At 49.7% G+C, this 19,851-nt stretch overlaps 2 protein-coding genes across 3 annotated transcripts; one reads left to right on the top strand and one right to left on the bottom strand.

Annotated features, from left to right (window-relative positions):
* Positions 1 to 2,585: 2,585 nt before the first annotated feature.
* On the top strand, positions 2,586 to 5,360 carry LOC130593365 (glutaredoxin-1-like). The gene is made up of 3 exons (XM_057398437.1): positions 2,586 to 2,910; positions 4,658 to 4,772; positions 5,139 to 5,360. Exons 1-2 carry the CDS (start codon positions 2,713 to 2,715, stop codon positions 4,763 to 4,765), a joined length of 306 nt encoding a protein of 101 aa, XP_057254420.1. The 5' UTR covers positions 2,586 to 2,712; the 3' UTR covers positions 4,766 to 4,772; positions 5,139 to 5,360.
* A 4,920-nt stretch (positions 5,361 to 10,280) lies between these two features.
* On the bottom strand, positions 10,281 to 13,069 carry LOC130593364 (glutaredoxin-1-like). Of its 2 annotated transcripts, none has more exons than XM_057398435.1 (3): positions 12,735 to 13,069; positions 10,874 to 11,032; positions 10,281 to 10,507 (listed from the first exon to the last, which is right to left on the bottom strand). In XM_057398435.1, the coding sequence occupies exons 1-3, from the start codon at positions 12,930 to 12,932 to the stop codon at positions 10,286 to 10,288; spliced, it is 579 nt and encodes a 192-aa protein (XP_057254418.1). In that variant the 5' UTR covers positions 12,933 to 13,069; the 3' UTR covers positions 10,281 to 10,285. The 2 variants fall into 2 exon arrangements, with proteins under 2 accessions (XP_057254418.1, XP_057254419.1); XM_057398436.1 differs by having other exon boundaries at positions 10,388 to 10,507; positions 10,874 to 10,988; positions 12,735 to 13,062.
* Positions 13,070 to 19,851: the final 6,782 nt, after the last annotated feature.

Genomic DNA, 19,851 nt, shown 5'->3' with positions numbered 1-19,851 from the left:
TTTCCAAAAAAGTCACCAGGGCCAGTGAGATTTTTTCCCACCAAAGCCATGCAAGGCTGTCAGCCCACTTCTTTCCCAGAAATATAGTGTGACAATTGTCTAGATATGTAAATGTTGTGTTTCTGCCAGGATTAGGCAAGCCATTCACCACCCGCTTGTGTGGTCAGGGATACCACACTGACATGGGTGACCAAGGGGAAAGCACAGGGGGACCAAGGGGCTGCTATGAGCATCTTACAGCATTTGTTGACCACTTTGATTCTGTGTCACTCCTTTTACGTGTTCGTAGTTACCTGGATGGGATGGATGGTTTAACTCCTATTGGTAGTGATGAATGTGGTTTTAGGCTGGTGCAAGCCATAGACAGTTGGATCTTGTAGGACACGGCTGCAGCAGAGAGCTGGACCAGGAAGGTATTGCATGACCTCTAGCCGTGCTTCTAAACTATGCACCAGGCAAGAGTCCTGCTCGGGAACTTTGGGTCTCAGTGGTTTCAGTGCATGAGAAGAGCAAGAGAACCTGCTCAGGCAGTGTATTTCAGTACCCTTTCTGCCCCCAGGTCCCACTGGAAAGTCAAATCAAGCCCCGATATTTGTTTGTTAATGTGGCGATTTGTTATATCTCCAGCCCTCAGCACCTCTGCTGCCTCCATGGCCTTGGCATGAACCTCTTGCTCAGCGGGACAAGGCACCATCCTCTCTGCTCACCCCAAAAAGCTGGATTCGGGAAAGGGAAGGTGGAGAAATTTGGATGCACACAGTCCCCAGGCCCTGAAGCTGTGCACCAACCTCCACCGGGCGGCAGCATTGCCCCCGCTCAACTCACTGCGCGTCCCTCGCGCAAGCCCCAGCATCCCTGTGGGTGTTCCCGCACATCTGTGTGTGTCCCCCATGCGTTCACACACACTCCGCACCCCCGCGCATCCCGCCGTACGTTCCCCTGCATAACCACCAGTGATGCCCGTGCGCAAAGCCCCAAGCAGGCAAATGGTTTCAGTGGCCGGGACAAGGCATGGTTCAGTTGCAGTTTTCTAGTTCTGGGGTGTACATCTGGCCTCAGGAGCCTTCTGTTTCACATAAGTAAGAGGAAGAAAAATCATATTGAAAGTTGGCAGTGAGGAAGTTACGCTGCCCAGGACTGTCACAGCTGTGGCCAAGGGCCGAGCAGAAGCTGTGGCTGTGCTGGTGCACAAGGAGCTGTCTAAAGACAGCTGCCTCTATTTTACATTCTGAGGACTGCAAGGGAGTGTGTTGAGGTTAAAATGTGTATTTTTGTACACAAAGGAGCAAGTTCCCTTCTACAATGCTGATGCTGCAGCAAACTAAGTTTGGGAAGCCCTGTTTGGGAAGGAGCAGCGCTCCTTAGCCTGCCTGTCACATGCAACATTGATGGGCTGAAAAACAGAGAGCCTGGGCCCTGCTGGTGGTTTTCCTGTTTCAGACTCATGAAAATAAGAAGTTGATGTCCTTTATTGTCCTTCTGTATCAAGCCTTCTTTATTTTAAACAGCTAAAATGTGAGCGGGTTGCTTATTTGGTGAGTGGCCTAAGATACCTGTGGGAATTTCTCGCCTGTGTTGGACCAGTTCCATGCTCCCCAGTGTGAGACCAGAGAAGAGGATGCTTGGGGTGGGGGTCTTGCCCAAGTGCATGAATACCTGATGGAGGAATGAGGATGATGGAGCCAGGATCTTCCCAGCAGAGCCCGGTGCCAGGACCAGAGGCGACAGGGAGAAACCAAAACGCAGAAGGCTCCGTCTAAGCATCAGGAAAATATTTTGTTCTGTTTTGGTTGCATCCCTGGAGACATTCCAGCCCTGAGGGGACACAGCACAGAGCAACCAGGACAGGGTGGCCCTGCCCTGAGCAGCTGCTAGGGCTGGTGGTGTCCAGAGTACTCTGTTGTCCTGTGCAAATTAAACATACGGAAAATGCTGGAAACTGCCAGGCAATTAACCAACCGAGTTCAACAGAAAGCAGAGCAGGGAAAGCATCTTAGCAGAAGACGAGCTAAACATTTGACCAAGTCTGCCCAGCAACAGTGTAAAACGTTGCACATGGTGATTTCCACCCTGGAATAAGGCAGCTGTGTGTTGGCGAGGGAAGACAGGCTCTGCCTGAGCAGTGATGCTGTGGTACTGGCGATGGCCATCAAGAATCTCAGTCCCAACAAGCTTCTCACTTGTGGGTGCAACCTCACCACCACAGCTCGGCATCAAATATGTGGGCACAGTTTAGCCCTATGGGGCTTGCTGCCCAAATGTGTCTTGTACAGCTTCAACTCTAGGAAGGACTGCAGCCTTAAGGTTTTCTCTTCTGCTCAGTTTACACAACTGTACGTAATTAAGTAGTACAATATGTGTGTTAAATTCCATTGATGATTCCATTTACCTTCTCCCTAAGCACATTTGCAACACAGGCCTGCAAAAGAAACAGTCTGGGGTTGGTTTTTTTTTCAGTTCTGGAATTCATTCTTTGAATTCTTTTGGTTCTCATTTCCTGAGTGGGAAAAAAAAAAAAAAAAAAAAAAAAAAGAAGCAGTGCTGATTTAACAACTATGGTTTTGTAAACTGATTACACACTCCTGGGGAGGAGTTTCGAGGAGGAAAGAGCTGTGCAGTTCATAAGTATCTCGGTCTGGGATTGCTGCAGTCTCCTCTGCCTGTGAACGTGCTGGTGAAGGGCAGCATTCCTGCTCGTCTTGAAGCAGCAGCATGGCTGATAAGCTTGTGGAGAGCAAGATCAGGTGTGACAAAGTAACCCTCTTTACAGAGAGAGGCTGCCGTTACTGCAGGAATGCCGAGGAGATGCTCAAGCAGTACAACTTTGTGCCTGGAGCCCTGGAAGTTGTTGATATCACCCAGCGCAAGGATGTCCAGGATTACCTGCAGCAAAGAACAGGGCATAGAACCGTAAGTTCTCGCAGTTGTTCCACAGCACTTGCTGATCCTCTATCCCAGGGCGGCCACACCCTGGCCAGCTGCTGCAGAGGTGGAGGTGAGGGCTCTTTCCCCACGGCTTTTCCTGCCGGATCACGGGGAGAAACTGCAGCCCGCTGCACTGGAAAGGAAGTTCCTTGCTTTGCCCGCCCTGTGCGTCCCGTCGCTGTAGCTACTGCAGGGCGAGTGCTCGGTGCCGAGGTGAGCGCCCGCTCCTCACCGCAGCAGCCGGAGGTGCGGAGCTTTGCCTGCCCAAGCTCTCACATGCAGGGCAGGAGCCACCCCTCCGTGGTCCCCGCACCTCTGCGTAATGAACACAACTTTGCTTTGACTCCCAGTCCACCCCAGTGAGAGCAACATCCAGCGATGCCCAGGGGGCGAAGCAGAAGGGACATGCTGGCGATCTGCCTCGCCACTGGTGCTTCAGGGGATTTTTCCTGCACTGGGTGTGCCTCCAGACATGTGGCTTGACTCAGCCCAGGGAAAACTCAGAACTGGAAGGCTGCTTTCAGTGCAGCAGGACTGCTAGAGGCTCTGACAGAGGTGTTCCAGTGTCTGTCCTGCCTGAAGGACAGCAAAGCACCAGTGCACCTCCTGTAGAACGCTTGCTCTTGGAGTCAAGTCTCTGTCCTGCTTGTGCCTGATCCTGCTGGCTCGGTTTTAGCCTCTTAGGGGTACCAGAGGGAACCATAGCTCTCGCATGACGCCCCTGGCCCTGTCCTGAGTGTGGGTACAGGGCAGCAGCATGTGGGCACGTGCAGATTTGCCCCTGCCAGGGCAAGACTATGGGCAGCCATCGACTCCCCTCCAAGGCTTTCTGAGCTGCCATTTTCCATTGACCCTTTTCCCCCTTGCTGTTTTATGCCTGTTCTGGCCCATGTCTTTTGTCTTCACTGCCTGAGCTATTACTGTCTCAATAATTCTACTCCCGCTGGTGTTTCCATCTCTTTTTATCTTCCCTGGCTTGCAGCTGTGGCTGTGGTGGTGTCAGCAGTGGTTCACTTCCCTCTGCGGCAAAGCTTTGCCTTCAGAAGCCTTGGATCTAAGGATCCAGAATGGCTCCTGGCCTTCAGGAGAGGCTGGAGTTTAATTTGGTTTTTACCTTTGTTTCTGCACTGATTGCTGTCATCTTGCTGCCAGGCAACCATCATGAGGTGGGCAGGAGAAGGGACAAGCACAGGCAGGAAAACAGCAGAGGCTGTTTCAGGGCTGTGAGGTAGGAGGAGAGCAAAAGGCCAGAGAAAGGGTATGTGGAGAAGGCGCTGAGCGAGAAAGGCGAGTTTGAAGGGCCAAGGGACTTTGATAGTGATGGTGGCCGTTAGGGAGACAGCACATGCCACCCAGCGCCTTCACGTGCTGGGAAGCGCCCGGGAGCACGCTTGGAGAGCCTGCTGTGGGCACACGCATGGTTCATACGCAGGTCTCAGCCCTTGGAGCTGCTCGCTCACTGCTCTGGGATCATGTGCTTGGAGCATCTCCAGCACTAACCCAGAGTGTGTTTTTACCCTTCTGCAGCCTCTCTGAAATGCAGGGGCTTCCCCTGCCCCCTTTTGTCTCGCAGCGGTTTTCAGAGAGACGGGAACTGGGCATGGGAACAGGAGGATTTCGTAAATCGTGGTCTCCCTGGTGCACAGTCTGCTTCCAAGACAAATCCTTTCCCCACATTCTGCCTTCAGCAACCAGCTCTTCTGATTAACCTGTGGCATTGCTTTGTGCTCAGCTGCCTGTTGTCTTCATTGGGAGATGCTGCATCGGAGGATTATCCGACCTGCAGAACATGGACTGCAAGCTCCCCAGAATACTGCAGCAGATCGGTGCCCTGCAGTAGTGTAAGGGTAAGCCTGAGGACTCTGGCGTGTGCTACAAAAACAAGGAGATGGAGCCGGGCCAGCAGCTTGAGTCAAACAGCTGAGAGATCCCGTGGGTAAAATCTAGACTTGCTGTCCTCACAGAAAAGAACTTAGGAGTCTGACCAGAGGAATTTAGCAATGCCAGCTGGGCTTACAATAGATGTCACGTACGTCGTATGTGGGCATATAGACAAAATCTCTGTGCATTTACGCAGACACACACATGTGTCTGCAATCAGGTGAAATACATAGCTATGTACACACATGGAAAAACACTGTTTAGCAGCATTTTCTTGATCTAATAGTTCCAAGCAGCTGTCTACCTTTTTTGTCTGCTGCTTCTGCTTTCAGGAGAGAGATGACCAGGAGCTGCATCTGCCTCATTCTGACATTCAGCAGCTTCCTGAAGGAAATTCCTGGAAACTTCCTTCTGCGGGATCAGGTGCATCCTCCCGGCCAATGCAGCTTCTTTCCCTGTCAGTGATCTGTGGTTTGAGATGTGAACGTATCTCCATTCTTTCTGCAGCTCCACAACATGATCTGCTTCAGTCCAATAAAATACACTTGCTCTAAGCGTCTGTGTCCACTGTTGTAGTTCTTTTGCGCAGAGACCTATCCACGCACTCATCTGCAATCAATGCCTCTCTGCTCTCTGCAATCCGTTTCCCACCTGTCTCTCCCTACTGATCTCCACAAACTTCTCCGTGTTTGTTTCCCACATCATGTACAAATGTCATGACAATGGTCTGAGTGGGAGGGATGCACAGACTGCTGTACTGCTGGTGGCAGGTGGTGCAGTGCTGAGGATGGCTGAGGCAGCCTGTACACGCATCCCCTGCTCTGAGAACTCATCTGCTCCTAGCTGATGTCTCATGGAAGGGCCACGACAAGGCCTCAGAGTACTCTTTTGTCAATGGTTTTGTTACAGCACGGCTGCCATCAGGATGTGACGGGGGTTCTCATTTACACTGCAGTGCTGTCAAGTGACGAGCAGGTCAGGACTGAACACACTAGCGCCTCCTGCTGAGAAGGCTGCTGGCTGCAGAACGACCACTGAGGTAATGTAAGAAGTTCACAGATGCTGGTTTTGCAGTTGGCCATTAACCAAGTATAACTGTCAGAACTAGATAACAAGATGGTGGTTAAGGCAGGAAACTCGGGCAGGAACCGGGTTAGTGGTTCACCAATGTGCAGAAACCATACAATAAAAGGAGATTAGCAAATAATGGGAGTGGGCTCTCAGATTAGAGTAGTGGGAGATGTAAAGATTACATTTTGTAGCTAAGGCTTGGCCAGACATTAGGAGAAAGGTATAGAAAATAGTCCAGTGGAGTGAAAGTCCCTTAGAGGAATTTCTAAGGGAAACCCAGAAAGTTTTTGTAAAGCAAGAGAAGGAGAAACAAAACCAGCAAAAATTAGGATGTCCATGGTGAATCAAATAGTGGAAACGAGAATATAGAACCCGTGGCTCCAGGAGGCCGCGGGGCCTGGACAAGTGGTGCGAGAGGGGGAGGCAGTAGTAGTAGGGGGCTGGGGAAATCTTGGCAGTGGCCACCAACTCCCCTCCCAGCCACAGGATGCAGAAAGAGCAGACACTTTAAACATGAGTGCCGTAAACTTAGAAAGGAGGAGAAGGTGATCCCACTGATGATGTTCAAAGACACCGAATAGGGGGTCAGGGGTTCCTCAACCTGAGGTTCATCCGCAACCCCTTGATGAATTTAAAGGTAAGACCTTAGGATGAGGAGGTGGCCCTTTTAATAGACACAGAGGCAGCCAGAGCCGTACTGGCTCAGGGGACTGAAATCATCAAACCAAAGGCTAACTGTTTCAGGAGGGATTTTCAGTTCCCATATTTGAAGAAACTACCCTGAAATTAAATAGCGAAACAATTCAAGGGCAATTGTTACACATTTGAGAAGCAGGAATCAATTTGCTAGGGAGAGATTTAGTTGTACAACTAGGGTTAGAAATGAAAACTTACGGGGATCAAATTTGGTTTCAATTAACAGAACAGGATGAGGAAAAGATAGACCCAGTCATTTGGGTAAAAGAGGGAAACAGAGGAGGATTAGATATATCTCCCTTAAAGATCAAATTGAAAAGGGAAGATGAGGTAGTTAATCAGAAACAATATCCTATTCCTTTAGAGGGACAAAACGGATTACAGACAATCATAGAAAACCTAGTTAAGGATGGGCTTCCAGAACCCTGTATGTCTCCCTTTAACACATCAATCTTACCTGTACGAAAAACTGACGGGTCATATCATTTGGCGCAAGACTTGAGAAAACTGAACCAAATGGTTCAGGTCTGACGTCCAGCGGTCCCAAATCCTTATACCTTGTTAAGTAAAATACCACATGACCATGGATGGTTCAGTGTAGTGGACATAAAAGATGCCTTTTGGGCATGTCCACTAGGCCCAGAGAATAGAGGCATGTTTACCTTTGAATGGAAAAACCTTACACAGGACATAAACAACAGTACAGATGGACTGTCTTACCACAGGGATTTACTGAGTCACCAAATCTATTTGGACAAGTATTGGAACAGGTGCTAGAGAAATTTAATCTGCCCCCTGATGTCAGTGTATTGCAATATGTAAATGCACCTGATCCTGCAGAAGGAAGTTTCCAGGAATTTCCTTCAGGAAGCTGCTGAATGTCAGAATGAGGCAGATGCAGCTCCTGGTCATCTCTCTCCTGAAAGCGGAAACAGCAGACAAAAACGGTAGACAGCTGCTTGGAACTATTAGATCAAGAAAATGCTGCTAAACAGTGTTTTTTCCATGTGTGTACATAGCTAGGTAGGACCTCAGGTTGAGACCCCCCCCTATTCAGTGTCTTTAAACTTTATGAGTGGGATCACTTTCTCCTCTTTTCTAAGCTCAGGGCACTCACGTTTAAAGTGTCCACTCTTTCCACATAGGAAACATCCTGTGGGTGGGAGTGCAGTTTCGTACTCTCCTAGGAAATTCAACAAGGCAAGACAAGTGGACACTCATAGGCAGGATCGGGTGCATCCTCCTGGCCAATGCAGCAGAGGGTTAAGAGCTGCTGAAAACAACATGAGCATGCAGAAGTTTGCACAAATCAGTTTAAGCTCTCGAGGACTCTCTGAAATATGAGCTCATTATTCTGCCAAGAACTGAAGGACTTTGAACTTGCCAGGAACAAAGCGTTTGGGTTTCCTGCACCTTTTCAAGCATGGGAGAATGCCTGTGGTTTCTGCTCTTCCCTTTCTGAGCAGGCCACTTTGACCGGCAGCTCCCACTGATGCCATTGGGGAATTTTAGGCTTCTTGGCAAGCTGCAGCGGTGGGGACAGGCTTGTGCTGCCTCATCCCAGCCCTCAACCCGGAATCCTCAAACTCTGGAACAAGCATGGTCCCTTCTGCTATGACAATCATTTGTGGCTTCTGCCACTACTTTTCTCTTTTCCCCTGGGATTAGAAGGTCATTTACATATTGCAATACACTGACATCAGGGGGCAGATTAAATTTCTCTAGCACCTGTTCCAATACTTGTCCAAATAGATTTGGTGACTCAGTAAATCCCTGTGGTAAGACAGTCCATCTGTACTGTTGTTTATGTCCTGTGTAAGGTTTTTCCATTCAAAGGTAAACATGCCTCTATTCTCTGGGCCTAGTGGACATGCCCAAAAGGCATCTTTTATGTCCACTACACTGAACCATCCATGGTCATGTGGTATTTTACTTAACAAGGTATAAGGATTTGGGACCGCTGGACGTCAGACCTGAACCATTTGGTTCAGTTTTCTCAAGTCTTGCGCCAAATGATATGACCCGTCAGTTTTTCGTACAGGTAAGATTGATGTGTTAAAGGGAGACATACAGGGTTCTGGAAGCCCATCCTTAACTAGGTTTTCTATGATTGTCTGTAATCCGTTTTGTCCCTCTAAAGGAATAGGATATTGTTTCTGATTAACTACCTCATCTTCCCTTTTCAATTTGATCTTTAAGGGAGATATATCTAATCCTCCTCTGTTTCCCTCTTTTACCCAAATGACTGGGTCTATCTTTTCCTCATCCTGTTCTGTTAATTGAAACCAAATTTGATCCCCGTAAGTTTTCATTTCTAACCCTAGTTGTACAACTAAATCTCTCCCTAGCAAATTGATTCCTGCTTCTCAAATGTGTAACAATTGCCCTTGAATTGTTTCGCTATTTAATTTCAGGGTAGTTTCTTCAAATATGGGAACTGAAAATCCCTCCTGAAACAGTTAGCCTTTGGTTTGATGATTTCAGTCCCCTGAGCCAGTACGGCTCTGGCTGCCTCTGTGTCTATTAAAAGGGCCACCTCCTCATCCTAAGGTCTTACCTTTAAATTCATCAAGGGGTTGCGGCTGAACCTCAGGTTGAGGAACCCCTGACCCCCCTATTCGGTGTCTTTGAACATCATCAGTGGGATCACCTTCTCCTCCTTTCTAAGTTTACGGCACTCATGTTTAAAGTGTCTGCTCTTTCTGCATCCTGTGGCTGGGAGGGGAGTTGGTGGCCACTGCCAAGATTTCCCCAGCCCCCTACTACTACTGCCTCCCCCTCTCGCACCACTTGTCCAGGCCCCTCGGCCTCCTGGAGCCACGGGTTCTATATTCTCGTTTCCACTATTTGATTCACCATGGACATCCTAATTTTTGCTGGTTTTGTTTCTCCTTCTCTTGCTTTACAAAAACTTTCTGGGTTTCCCTTAGAAATTCCTCTAAGGGACTTTCACTCCACTGGACTATTTTCTATACCTTTCTCCTAATGTCTGGCCAAGCCTTAGCTACAAAATGTAATCTTTACATCTCCCACTACTCTAATCTGAGAGCCCACTCCCATTATTTGCTAATCTCCTTTTATTGTATGGTTTCTGCACATTGGTGAACCACTAACCCGGTTCCTGCCCGAGTTTCCTGCCTTAACCACCATCTTGTTATCTAGTTCTGACAGTTATACTTGGTTAATGGCCAACTGCAAAACCAGCATCTGTGAATTTCTTACATTACCTCAGTGGTCGTTCTGCAGCCAGCAGCCTTCTCAGCAGGAGGCGCTAGTGTGTTCAGTCCTGACCTGCTCGTCACTTGACAGCACTGCAGTGTAAATGAGAACCCCCGTCACATCCTGATGGCAGCCGTGCTGTAACAAAACCATTGACAAAAGAGTACTCTGAGGCCTTGTCGTGGCCCTTCCATGAGACATCAGCTAGGAGCAGATGAGTTCTCAGAGCAGGGGATGCGTGTACAGGCTGCCTCAGCCATCCTCAGCACTGCACCACCTGCCACCAGCAGTACAGCAGTCTGTGCATCCCTCCCACTCAGACCATTGTCATGACATTTGTACATGATGTGGGAAACAAACACGGAGAAGTTTGTGGAGATCAGTAGGGAGAGACAGGTGGGAAACGGATTGCAGAGAGCAGAGAGGCATTGATTGCAGATGAGTGCGTGGATAGGTCTCTGCGCAAAAGAACTACAACAGTGGACACAGACGCTTAGAGCAAGTGTATTTTATTGGACTGAAGCAGATCATGTTGTGGAGCTGCAGAAAGAATGGAGATACGTTCACATCTCAAACCACAGATCACTGACAGGGAAAGAAGCTGCATTGGCCGGGAGGATGCACCTGATCCCGCAGAAGGAAGTTTCCAGGAATTTCCTTCAGGAAGCTGCTGAATGTCAGAATGAGGCAGATGCAGCTCCTGGTCATCTCTCTCCTGAAAGCAGAAGCAGCAGACAAAAAAGGTAGACAGCTGCTTGGAACTATTAGATCAAGAAAATGCTGCTAAACAGTGTTTTTCCATGTGTGTACATAGCTATGTATTTCACCTGATTGCAGACACATGTGTGTGTCTGCGTAAATGCACAGAGATTTTGTCTATATGCCCACATACGACGTACGTGACATCTATTGTAAGCCCAGCTGGCATTGCTAAATTCCTCTGGTCAGACTCCTAAGTTCTTTTCTGTGAGGACAGCAAGTCTAGATTTTACCCACGGGATCTCTCAGCTGTTTGACTCAAGCTGCTGGCCCGGCTCCATCTCCTTGTTTTTGTAGCACACGCCAGAGTCCTCAGGCTTACCCTTACACTACTGCAGGGCACCGATCTGCTGCAGTATTCTGGGGAGCTTGCAGTCCATGTTCTGCAGGTCGGATAATCCTCCGATGCAGCATCTCCCAATGAAGACAACAGGCAGCTGAGCACAAAGCAATGCCACAGGTTAATCAGAAGAGCTGGTTGCTGAAGGCAGAATGTGGGGAAAGGATTTGTCTTGGAAGCAGACTGTGCACCAGGGAGACCACGATTTACGAAATCCTCCTGTTCCCATGCCCAGTTCCCGTCTCTCTGAAAACCGCTGCGAGACAAAAGGGGGCAGGGGAAGCCCCTGCATTTCAGAGAGGCTGCAGAAGGGTAAAAACACACTCTGGGTTAGTGCTGGAGATGCTCCAAGCACATGATCCCAGAGCAGTGAGCGAGCAGCTCCAAGGGCTGAGACCTGCGTATGAACCATGCGTGTGCCCACAGCAGGCTCTCCAAGCGTGCTCCCGGGCGCTTCCCAGCACGTGAAGGCGCTGGGTGGCATGTGCTGTCTCCCTAACGGCCACCATCACTATCAAAGTCCCTTGGCCCTTCAAACTCGCCTTTCTCGCTCAGCGCCTTCTCCACATACCCTTTCTCTGGCCTTTTGCTCTCCTCCTACCTCACAGCCCTGAAACAGCCTCTGCTGTTTTCCTGCCTGTGCTTGTCCCTTCTCCTGCCCACCTCATGATGGTTGCCTGGCAGCAAGATGACAGCAATCAGTGCAGAAACAAAGGTAAAAACCAAATTAAACTCCAGCCTCTCCTGAAGGCCAGGAGCCATTCTGGATCCTTAGATCCAAGGCTTCTGAAGGCAAAGCTTTGCCGCAGAGGGAAGTGAACCACTGCTGACACCACCACAGCCACAGCTGCAAGCCAGGGAAGATAAAAAGAGATGGAAACACCAGCGGGAGTAGAATTATTGAGACAGTAATAGCTCAGGCAGTGAAGACAAAAGACATGGGCCAGAACAGGCATAAAACAGCAAGGGGGAAAAGGGTCAATGGAAAATGGCAGCTCAGAAAGCCTTGGAGGGGGGTCGATGGCTGCCCATAGTCTTGCCCTGGCAGGGGCAAATCTGCACGTGCCCACATGCTGCTGCCCTGTACCCACACTCAGGACAGGGCCAGGGCGTCATGCGAGAGCTATGGTTCCCTCTGGTACCCCTAAGAGGCTAAAACCGAGCCAGCAGGATCAGGCACAAGCAGGACAGAGACTTGACTCCAAGAGCAAGCGTTCTACAGGAGGTGCACTGGTGCTTTGCTGTCCTTCAGGCAGGACAGACACTGGAACACCTCTGTCAGAGCCTCTAGCAGTCCTGCTGCACTGAAAGCAGCCTTCCAGTTCTGAGTTTTCCCTGGGCTGAGTCAAGCCACATGTCTGGAGGCACACCCAGTGCAGGAAAAATCCCCTGAAGCACCAGTGGCGAGGCAGATCGCCAGCATGTCCCTTCTGCTTCGCCCCTGGGCATCGCTGGATGTTGCTCTCACTGGGGTGGACTGGGGAGTCAAAGCAAAGTTGTGTTCATTACGCAGAGGTGCGGGGACCACGGAGGGGTGGCTCCTGCCCTGCATGTGAGAGCTTGGGCAGGCAAAGCTCCGCACCTCCGGCTGCTGCGGTGAGGAGCGGGCGCTCACCTCGGCACCGAGCACTCGCCCTGCAGTAGCTACAGCGACGGGACGCACAGGGCGGGCAAAGCAAGGAACTTCCTTTCCAGTGCAGCGGGCTGCAGTTTCTCCCCGTGATCCGGCAGGAAAAGCCGTGGGGAAAGAGCCCTCACCTCCACCTCTGCAGCAGCTGGCCAGGGTGTGGCCGCCCTGGGATAGAGGATCAGCAAGTGCTGTGGAACAACTGCGAGAACTTACGGTTCTATGCCCTGTTCTTTGCTGCAGGTAATCCTGGACATCCTTGCGCTGGGTGATATCAACAACTTCCAGGGCTCCAGGCACAAAGTTGTACTGCTTGAGCATCTCCTCGGCATTCCTGCAGTAACGGCAGCCTCTCTCTGTAAAGAGGGTTACTTTGTCACACCTGATCTTGCTCTCCACAAGCTTATCAGCCATGCTGCTGCTTCAAGACGAGCAGGAATGCTGCCCTTCACCAGCACGTTCACAGGCAGAGGAGACTGCAGCAATCCCAGACCGAGATACTTATGAACTGCACAGCTCTTTCCTCCTCGAAACTCCTCCCCAGGAGTGTGTAATCAGTTTACAAAACCATAGTTGTTAAATCAGCACTGCTTCTTTTTTTTTTTTTTTTTTTTTTTTTTTTCCCACTCAGGAAATGAGAACCAAAAGAATTCAAAGAATGAATTCCAGAACTGAAAAAAAAACCAACCCCAGACTGTTTCTTTTGCAGGCCTGTGTTGCAAATGTGCTTAGGGAGAAGGTAAATGGAATCATCAATGGAATTTAACACACATATTGTACTACTTAATTACGTACAGTTGTGTAAACTGAGCAGAAGAGAAAACCTTAAGGCTGCAGTCCTTCCTAGAGTTGAAGCTGTACAAGACACATTTGGGCAGCAAGCCCCATAGGGCTAAACTGTGCCCACATATTTGATGCCGAGCTGTGGTGGTGAGGTTGCACCCACAAGTGAGAAGCTTGTTGGGACTGAGATTCTTGATGGCCATCGCCAGTACCACAGCATCACTGCTCAGGCAGAGCCTGTCTTCCCTCGCCAACACACAGCTGCCTTATTCCAGGGTGGAAATCACCATGTGCAACGTTTTACACTGTTGCTGGGCAGACTTGGTCAAATGTTTAGCTCGTCTTCTGCTAAGATGCTTTCCCTGCTCTGCTTTCTGTTGAACTCGGTTGGTTAATTGCCTGGCAGTTTCCAGCATTTTCCGTATGTTTAATTTGCACAGGACAACAGAGTACTCTGGACACCACCAGCCCTAGCAGCTGCTCAGGGCAGGGCCACCCTGTCCTGGTTGCTCTGTGCTGTGTCCCCTCAGGGCTGGAATGTCTCCAGGGATGCAACCAAAACAGAACAAAATATTTTCCTGATGCTTAGACGGAGCCTTCTGCGTTTTGGTTTCTCCCTGTCGCCTCTGGTCCTGGCACCGGGCTCTGCTGGGAAGATCCTGGCTCCATCATCCTCATTCCTCCATCAGGTATTCATGCACTTGGGCAAGACCCCCACCCCAAGCATCCTCTTCTCTGGTCTCACACTGGGGAGCATGGAACTGGTCCAACACAGGCGAGAAATTCCCACAGGTATCTTAGGCCACTCACCAAATAAGCAACCCGCTCACATTTTAGCTGTTTAAAATAAGAAGGCTTGATACAGAAGGACAATAAAGGACATCAACTTCTTATTTTCATGAGTCTGAAACGGGAAAACCACCAGCAGGGCCCAGGCTCTCTGTTTTTCAGCCCATCAATGTTGCATGTGACAGGCAGGCTAAGGAGCGCTGCTCCTTCCCCAAACAGGGCTTCCCAAACTTAGTTTGCTGCAGCATCAGCATTGTAGAAGGGAACTTGCTCCTTTGTGCACAAATACACATTTTAACCTCAACACACTCCTTTGCAGTCCTCAGAATGTAAAACAGAGGCAGCTGTCTTTAGACAGCTCCTTGTGCACCAGCACAGCCACAGCTTCTGCTCGGCCCTGGCCACAGCTGTGACAGTCCTGGGCAGCGTAACTTCTCCTCACTGCCAACTTTCAATATGATTTTTCTTCCTCTTACTTATGGGAAAACAGAAGGCTCCTGAGGCCAGATGCTCTTCCCAGAACTAGAAAACTGCAACTGGAACCATGCCTTGTCCCGGCCACTGAAACCATTTGCCTGCTTGGGGCTTTGCGCACGGGCACGCTCGGTGGTTATGCAGGGAACGTACGGCGGGATGCGCGGGGGTGCGGAGTGCGCGGTGCGGGAACGCACGGGGGACAGTCATCAGGATGCGCGGGGAACACCCACAGGGATGCTGGGGGCTTGCGCGAGGGACGCGCAGTGAGTTGAGCGGGGGCAATGCTGCCGCCCGGTGGAGGTTGCGCACAGCTCTGCAGCCTGGGGACCGTGCATCCGTACCCTCCACCTTCCCTTTCCGAATCCAGCCTTTTTGGGGTGGAGAGTAGAGAGTGACGGTGCCTTGTCCCGGGCTGAGCAAGAGGTTCATGCCAAGGCCATGGAGGCAGCAGAGGTGCTGAGGGCTGAGATAACAAATCGCTATGATTAACAAACAATATTTGGGCTTGATTTGACTTTCCAGTGGGACCTGGGGGCAGGAAAGGGCACTGAAATACACTGCCTGAGCAGTCTCCTTTGCCTCCTTCTCATGCACTGAAACCACTGAGACCCAAAGTTCCCGAGCAGGACTCTTGCCTGGTGCATAGTTTAGAAGCACGGCTAGAGGTCATGCAATACCTTCCTGGTCCAGCTCTCTGCTGCAGCCGTGTCCTACAAGATCCAACTGTCTATGGCTTGCACCAGCCTAAAACCACATTCATCACTACCAATAGGAGTTAAACCATCCATCCCATCCAGGTAACTACGAACACGTAAAAGGAGTGACACAGAATCAAAGTGGTCAACAAATGCTGTAAGATGCTCATAGCAGCCCCTTGGTCCCCCTGTGCTTTCCCCTTGGTCACCCATGTCAGTGTGGTATCCCTGACCACACAAGCGGGTGGTGAATGGCTTGCCTAATCCTGGCAGAAACACAACATTTACATATCTAGACAATTGTCACACTATATTTCTGGGAAAGTAAGTTTTAAACCTCTGATGGTGATCATAGGAAGTGGGCTGACAGCCTTGCATGGCTTTGGTGGGAAAAAATCTCACTGGCCCTGGTGACTTTTTTGGAAATAGTGGGTCTCATCATCCCCGGTACCTGCTGGGGGCTGACAGCACTGATGTCAGATTTGCTGATTGTGGAGGAGGCGACCCGTATGGGTTCGCCAGTCTCAGGAGGAACATCGGCTTTTGATGTGACTTTGAGCTCTGCCCTTCCCAGGAAGGGCTCTGTTTGAATTGTCAACCTGTGTTCATAAGCTGTGCTGTGTGAGATAAACCCGATTATCTTTTGTGGCTGTGTGGGTTCTTTCTTGGGTATAACAGAGAAATCCTGAATGCTATTGTCCTGGGTTCAGCAATAGCAGTCATGTTTCTCCTTCGTGGTAGCTGGTGTGGTGCAGTGCAGTGTTTTGACTTCCAGCCTGGGAACAGTGCTGGTGATACCGATGTTTTTGGTTGTTGCTAAGTGATGTTTACCCTGACCAAGGACTCTGTGAGGCTCATGCTCTGCCAGGGAGGAGGGGAAGCTGTGAGGAAGCAGAGATGGGGCGCCTGACCCGGGCTAGCCAAGGAGGTATTCCATACCACAGCACCTCATGCCCAGGGTGGGGGTAACTGAGAGTTACCCGGAAGGACACGGCTTCCGGGTGGGACTCGTTTCTTGGCCGGTGGTATCGTATTCTCTTCCCTTGTTATTTTCCCTTATCATTGTTGTAGTTGGCGGTAGCGGTGATGATTTGTGTTGTACACTGGTCGCTGGACTGTTCTTGTCTCAACCCGCAGGAGTTGCACTCTTTCGGTCCTCCTCCCCGTTCCTCCAGGAGCGGGGAAGGGGAGAGCCTGGGGGAAAGGGGGGGCCCTCGATTGCTCTCAGCCCGGCACCACTCACTGGGAGTGAGTGAACAAGCTGTCTGGCTAGGGTTTAAACCATCTCGTGACCCTTGAGATGCTCTTTAGATATGGCCTGATCAGGGTAAATAAGTGTGGCCTGCAGTATCAGGGCATAGATGATCCCCCTGTACTGGACACTGGTAAGGCCACACCTCGAATCCTGTGTTCACTTCTGGGCCCCTCACTACAAGGAAGATATTGAGAGACTGGAGCGGGCCCAGAGATGGGCAACGGAGCTGGTGAAGGGCAATGGAGCACAGGTGTGATGAGGAACAGCTGAGGGAACTGGGAGGTTTAGTCTTGAGAAGAGAAGCTCAGGGGGGACCTCATCGCTCTCTACAGCTACCTGAAAGGAGGTTGTAGAGAGGTGGGGGTCTGTCTCTTCTCCAAAGTAACAAGCGACAGGATAAGTGGAAACGGCCTCAACCTGCACCAGGGGAGGTTTAGATTAGCTATTAGGGACAATTTCTTCACAGAGATGGTGTTCAGGCATTGGAACAGGCTTTCCAGGGCAGCGGTGGAGTCACCATGGCAGGGGGGTTGGAACTAGATGATCTTAAGGTCCTTTCCAACCCTAATTATTCTAAGTGTTCAAGAAATTGTATAGACAAGGCCCTCAGTGACATGGTTTAGTGGTGGCCTTGGCAGTGCTGGGGTAATGGATGGACTTGATAAGCTTAAAGGTCTTTTCCAACCTCGTTGATTCTATGATACTATGTTTCTAAAACACAGAGTTACAGTGTAGCTCTATGGAGGGGATGCAGAAGGCGCCAGGGGCACGTGTTCAGGGAGGTGGACATCTATTTATAGGAAAGAGGTGCCCTGTGGATACAGGTGGAGTAGAGCCCGTTGGAGTTGTTCCAGGACAGCCTGGCCTTTGGAAAGGGGTTTTGCTGCACAACAGCTCACACATCACCCTGCTGAGGCAAAGATGCCAGGGAGAGATGACATTATTATTCCAACTGAGACATTGCCCCTGCTGCACCCAGTGTTTGCTTTACGTCAATTGACCTCCACAGTGGTCAATATTTGCTTATAAAGGCTTCCACTTTCTGTCATTTCCGAGTGATCCCTTCCTTCCCTTGGTTATGCACTCACACAAGACCCCTACTCTAATATGGCCAAAAAACCTCATCGAGGACTTGTTGCTTTTAGCACTATGGTGGGGATTAACTGAATTAATCAAAAAGTCCTCTAAGAAAAAAAAACCCTTAAACATACGGTATTTTATTTTTAGAAACAAACTCAGCACATTTTCACTGAAATGCTAATGAAGGAAAAAACAACTCCATAATTAGATGGGGTTTGAGGGGAATTAAATTTAAATAAAATCACGTATCTGCTCAGGTCTGCCTCTTACCATCACATGCTATCCCATTTGCTTTCCATGGTACATAACACATGTGAGTCTTGCATTTCTTCATAAAATTATTTCTCATAGCAATGCCCCATGTAAGATTAGGAGGGAATCACAGCAACAGTCACTATCAGAAAAGGTGTGAATGTAACCTGCTCAAGTCCTTCCCAAAACTGCCAAGTTCATGATGTGGACATGAATGTATCTACATTTGCTTAGAAAAACATCACCCAGTCAGATGCTGGGTGTCAGGCGCAACTCGTGTTCCCCAAGGTTCACCACAACTGGGGCCAGTTCTGTTTAATGTCTTTGTCAATGGTCTGGACAGGGGATCGAGTGCACCCTCAGTAAATTTGCTGATGACACCAAGTTGGGTGGGAGTGTTGATCAGCTGAAGGATAGGAAGGCTCTGTACAGGGATCTGGACAAGCTGGATAGATGGGCTGTGGCCAATGGTATGAGGTTCAACTAGGCAAAGTGCTGGGTTGTGCACTGGGGTCAAAACAACCCACTGCAATGCTCCAAATCTGGGGAACAGTGACTGGAAAAGGACCTGGGGATACTGATTGATGGAGCTGAACTTGAACCAGCTTGTGCCCAGGTAGCCAAGAAGGTAAACAGCATCCTCACCTGTATCAGAAATAGCGTGGCCAGCAGGGCCAGGGCAGTGATGTTCCCCCTGTACTGGGCGCTGGTGAGGCCTCACCTCAAATCCAGTGGTCAGTTCTCTCGACAAGAGAGACATTGAAGGGCTGGAGCAGCTCCAGAGAAGGGTGACAGAGCTGGTGAAGGGCCTGGAACACAAGTGTGATGAGGAACGGCTGAGGGAACTGAGGCTGTTCAGCCTGGAGACGAGAAGGCTCAGGGGACATTGTTGCTCTCAACTACCTGAAAGGAGGTTGCAGTGAGGTGGGGGTCGGTCCCTCCCACCAAGTAACAAGTGATAGGACAAGAGGAAATGGCCTCAAGTTGCGCCAGGGGAGGTTTAGAACTGACACTAGGAAAAAAGTTTTCACCAAAAGGATTGTCAAACACGCAACAGACTGCCCAGGGCAGTGTTGGAATCACTGCCCTGGAGGTATTTAACAGATATGTAGACATGGCACTAAGGAGCATGGTTTAGTGGTGGCCTTGACACGGATAGGTTAATGGTTGAACTGCATGGTCTTGAGGGTCTTTTCCATACTGAACAATTATTTAATTCCATGAATCTAAAATTCTGTGAAAGATTAAGCATCTTTTCGGATAATCAGTCTGAAGCATGTGTTTATGCAAGCTGCTGATTGATAGCCCTTGAGGATAGGAATCTTCTATTTAGTAGCTGGTATGTGTTAGTGCTTACTAATACAACACCTACCATTTTATAAAAATGTAGATAAAAGATGGAAAAATGTCTCTTTGGTTTCTGGCCCCATCACTGAGATTTGCTGCATGAAGAGCAATACCAATAAATCTTGTGTTCCTGCCAGGATTAGGCAAGCCATTCGTGTCACTCCTTTTACCTGTTCGTAGTTACCTGGATGGGGTGGATGGTTTAACTCCTATTGGTAGTGATGAATGTGGTTTTAGGCTGGTGCAAGCCATAGACAGTTGGATCTTGTAGGACACGGCTGCAGCAGAGAGCTGGACCAGGAAGGTATTGCATGACCTCTAGCCGTGCTTCTAAACTATGCACCAGGCAAGAGCCCTGCTCTGGAACTTTGGGCCTCAGTGGTTTGTGCATGAGAAGGAGGCAAAGGAGACTGCTCAGCCAGAGTATTTCAGTGCCCTCTCCTGCTCCCAGCTCCCTCTGGAAAGTCAAATCAAACAGAACACTGTTTGTTAATTCATAGAAATATCATTGCTCTCAGCCTGCCAGTTTACAGGCAGCACAGACAGCTGCATTCTCAAGTTTTCTCTATGTTGCATCTGATAGGCAGGTGGATGAGCAATGAGTGGTGCCTTTCAGGGGCCTGTATTGGGATGAGCACTCTTTTAACATCTTCAT

The sequence above is a fragment of the Pezoporus wallicus genome, unplaced genomic scaffold (genome assembly GCF_028554395.1).
Source record: "Pezoporus wallicus isolate ANWC-B61680 ecotype Strahan unplaced genomic scaffold, APGP_CSIRO_Pwel_v1 contig_13014, whole genome shotgun sequence".
NCBI lineage: Eukaryota > Metazoa > Chordata > Aves > Psittaciformes > Psittacidae > Pezoporus > Pezoporus wallicus.
Note: the sequence above shows the minus strand (reverse complement) of the source record. Positions and strands in the feature narration are given on the sequence as shown.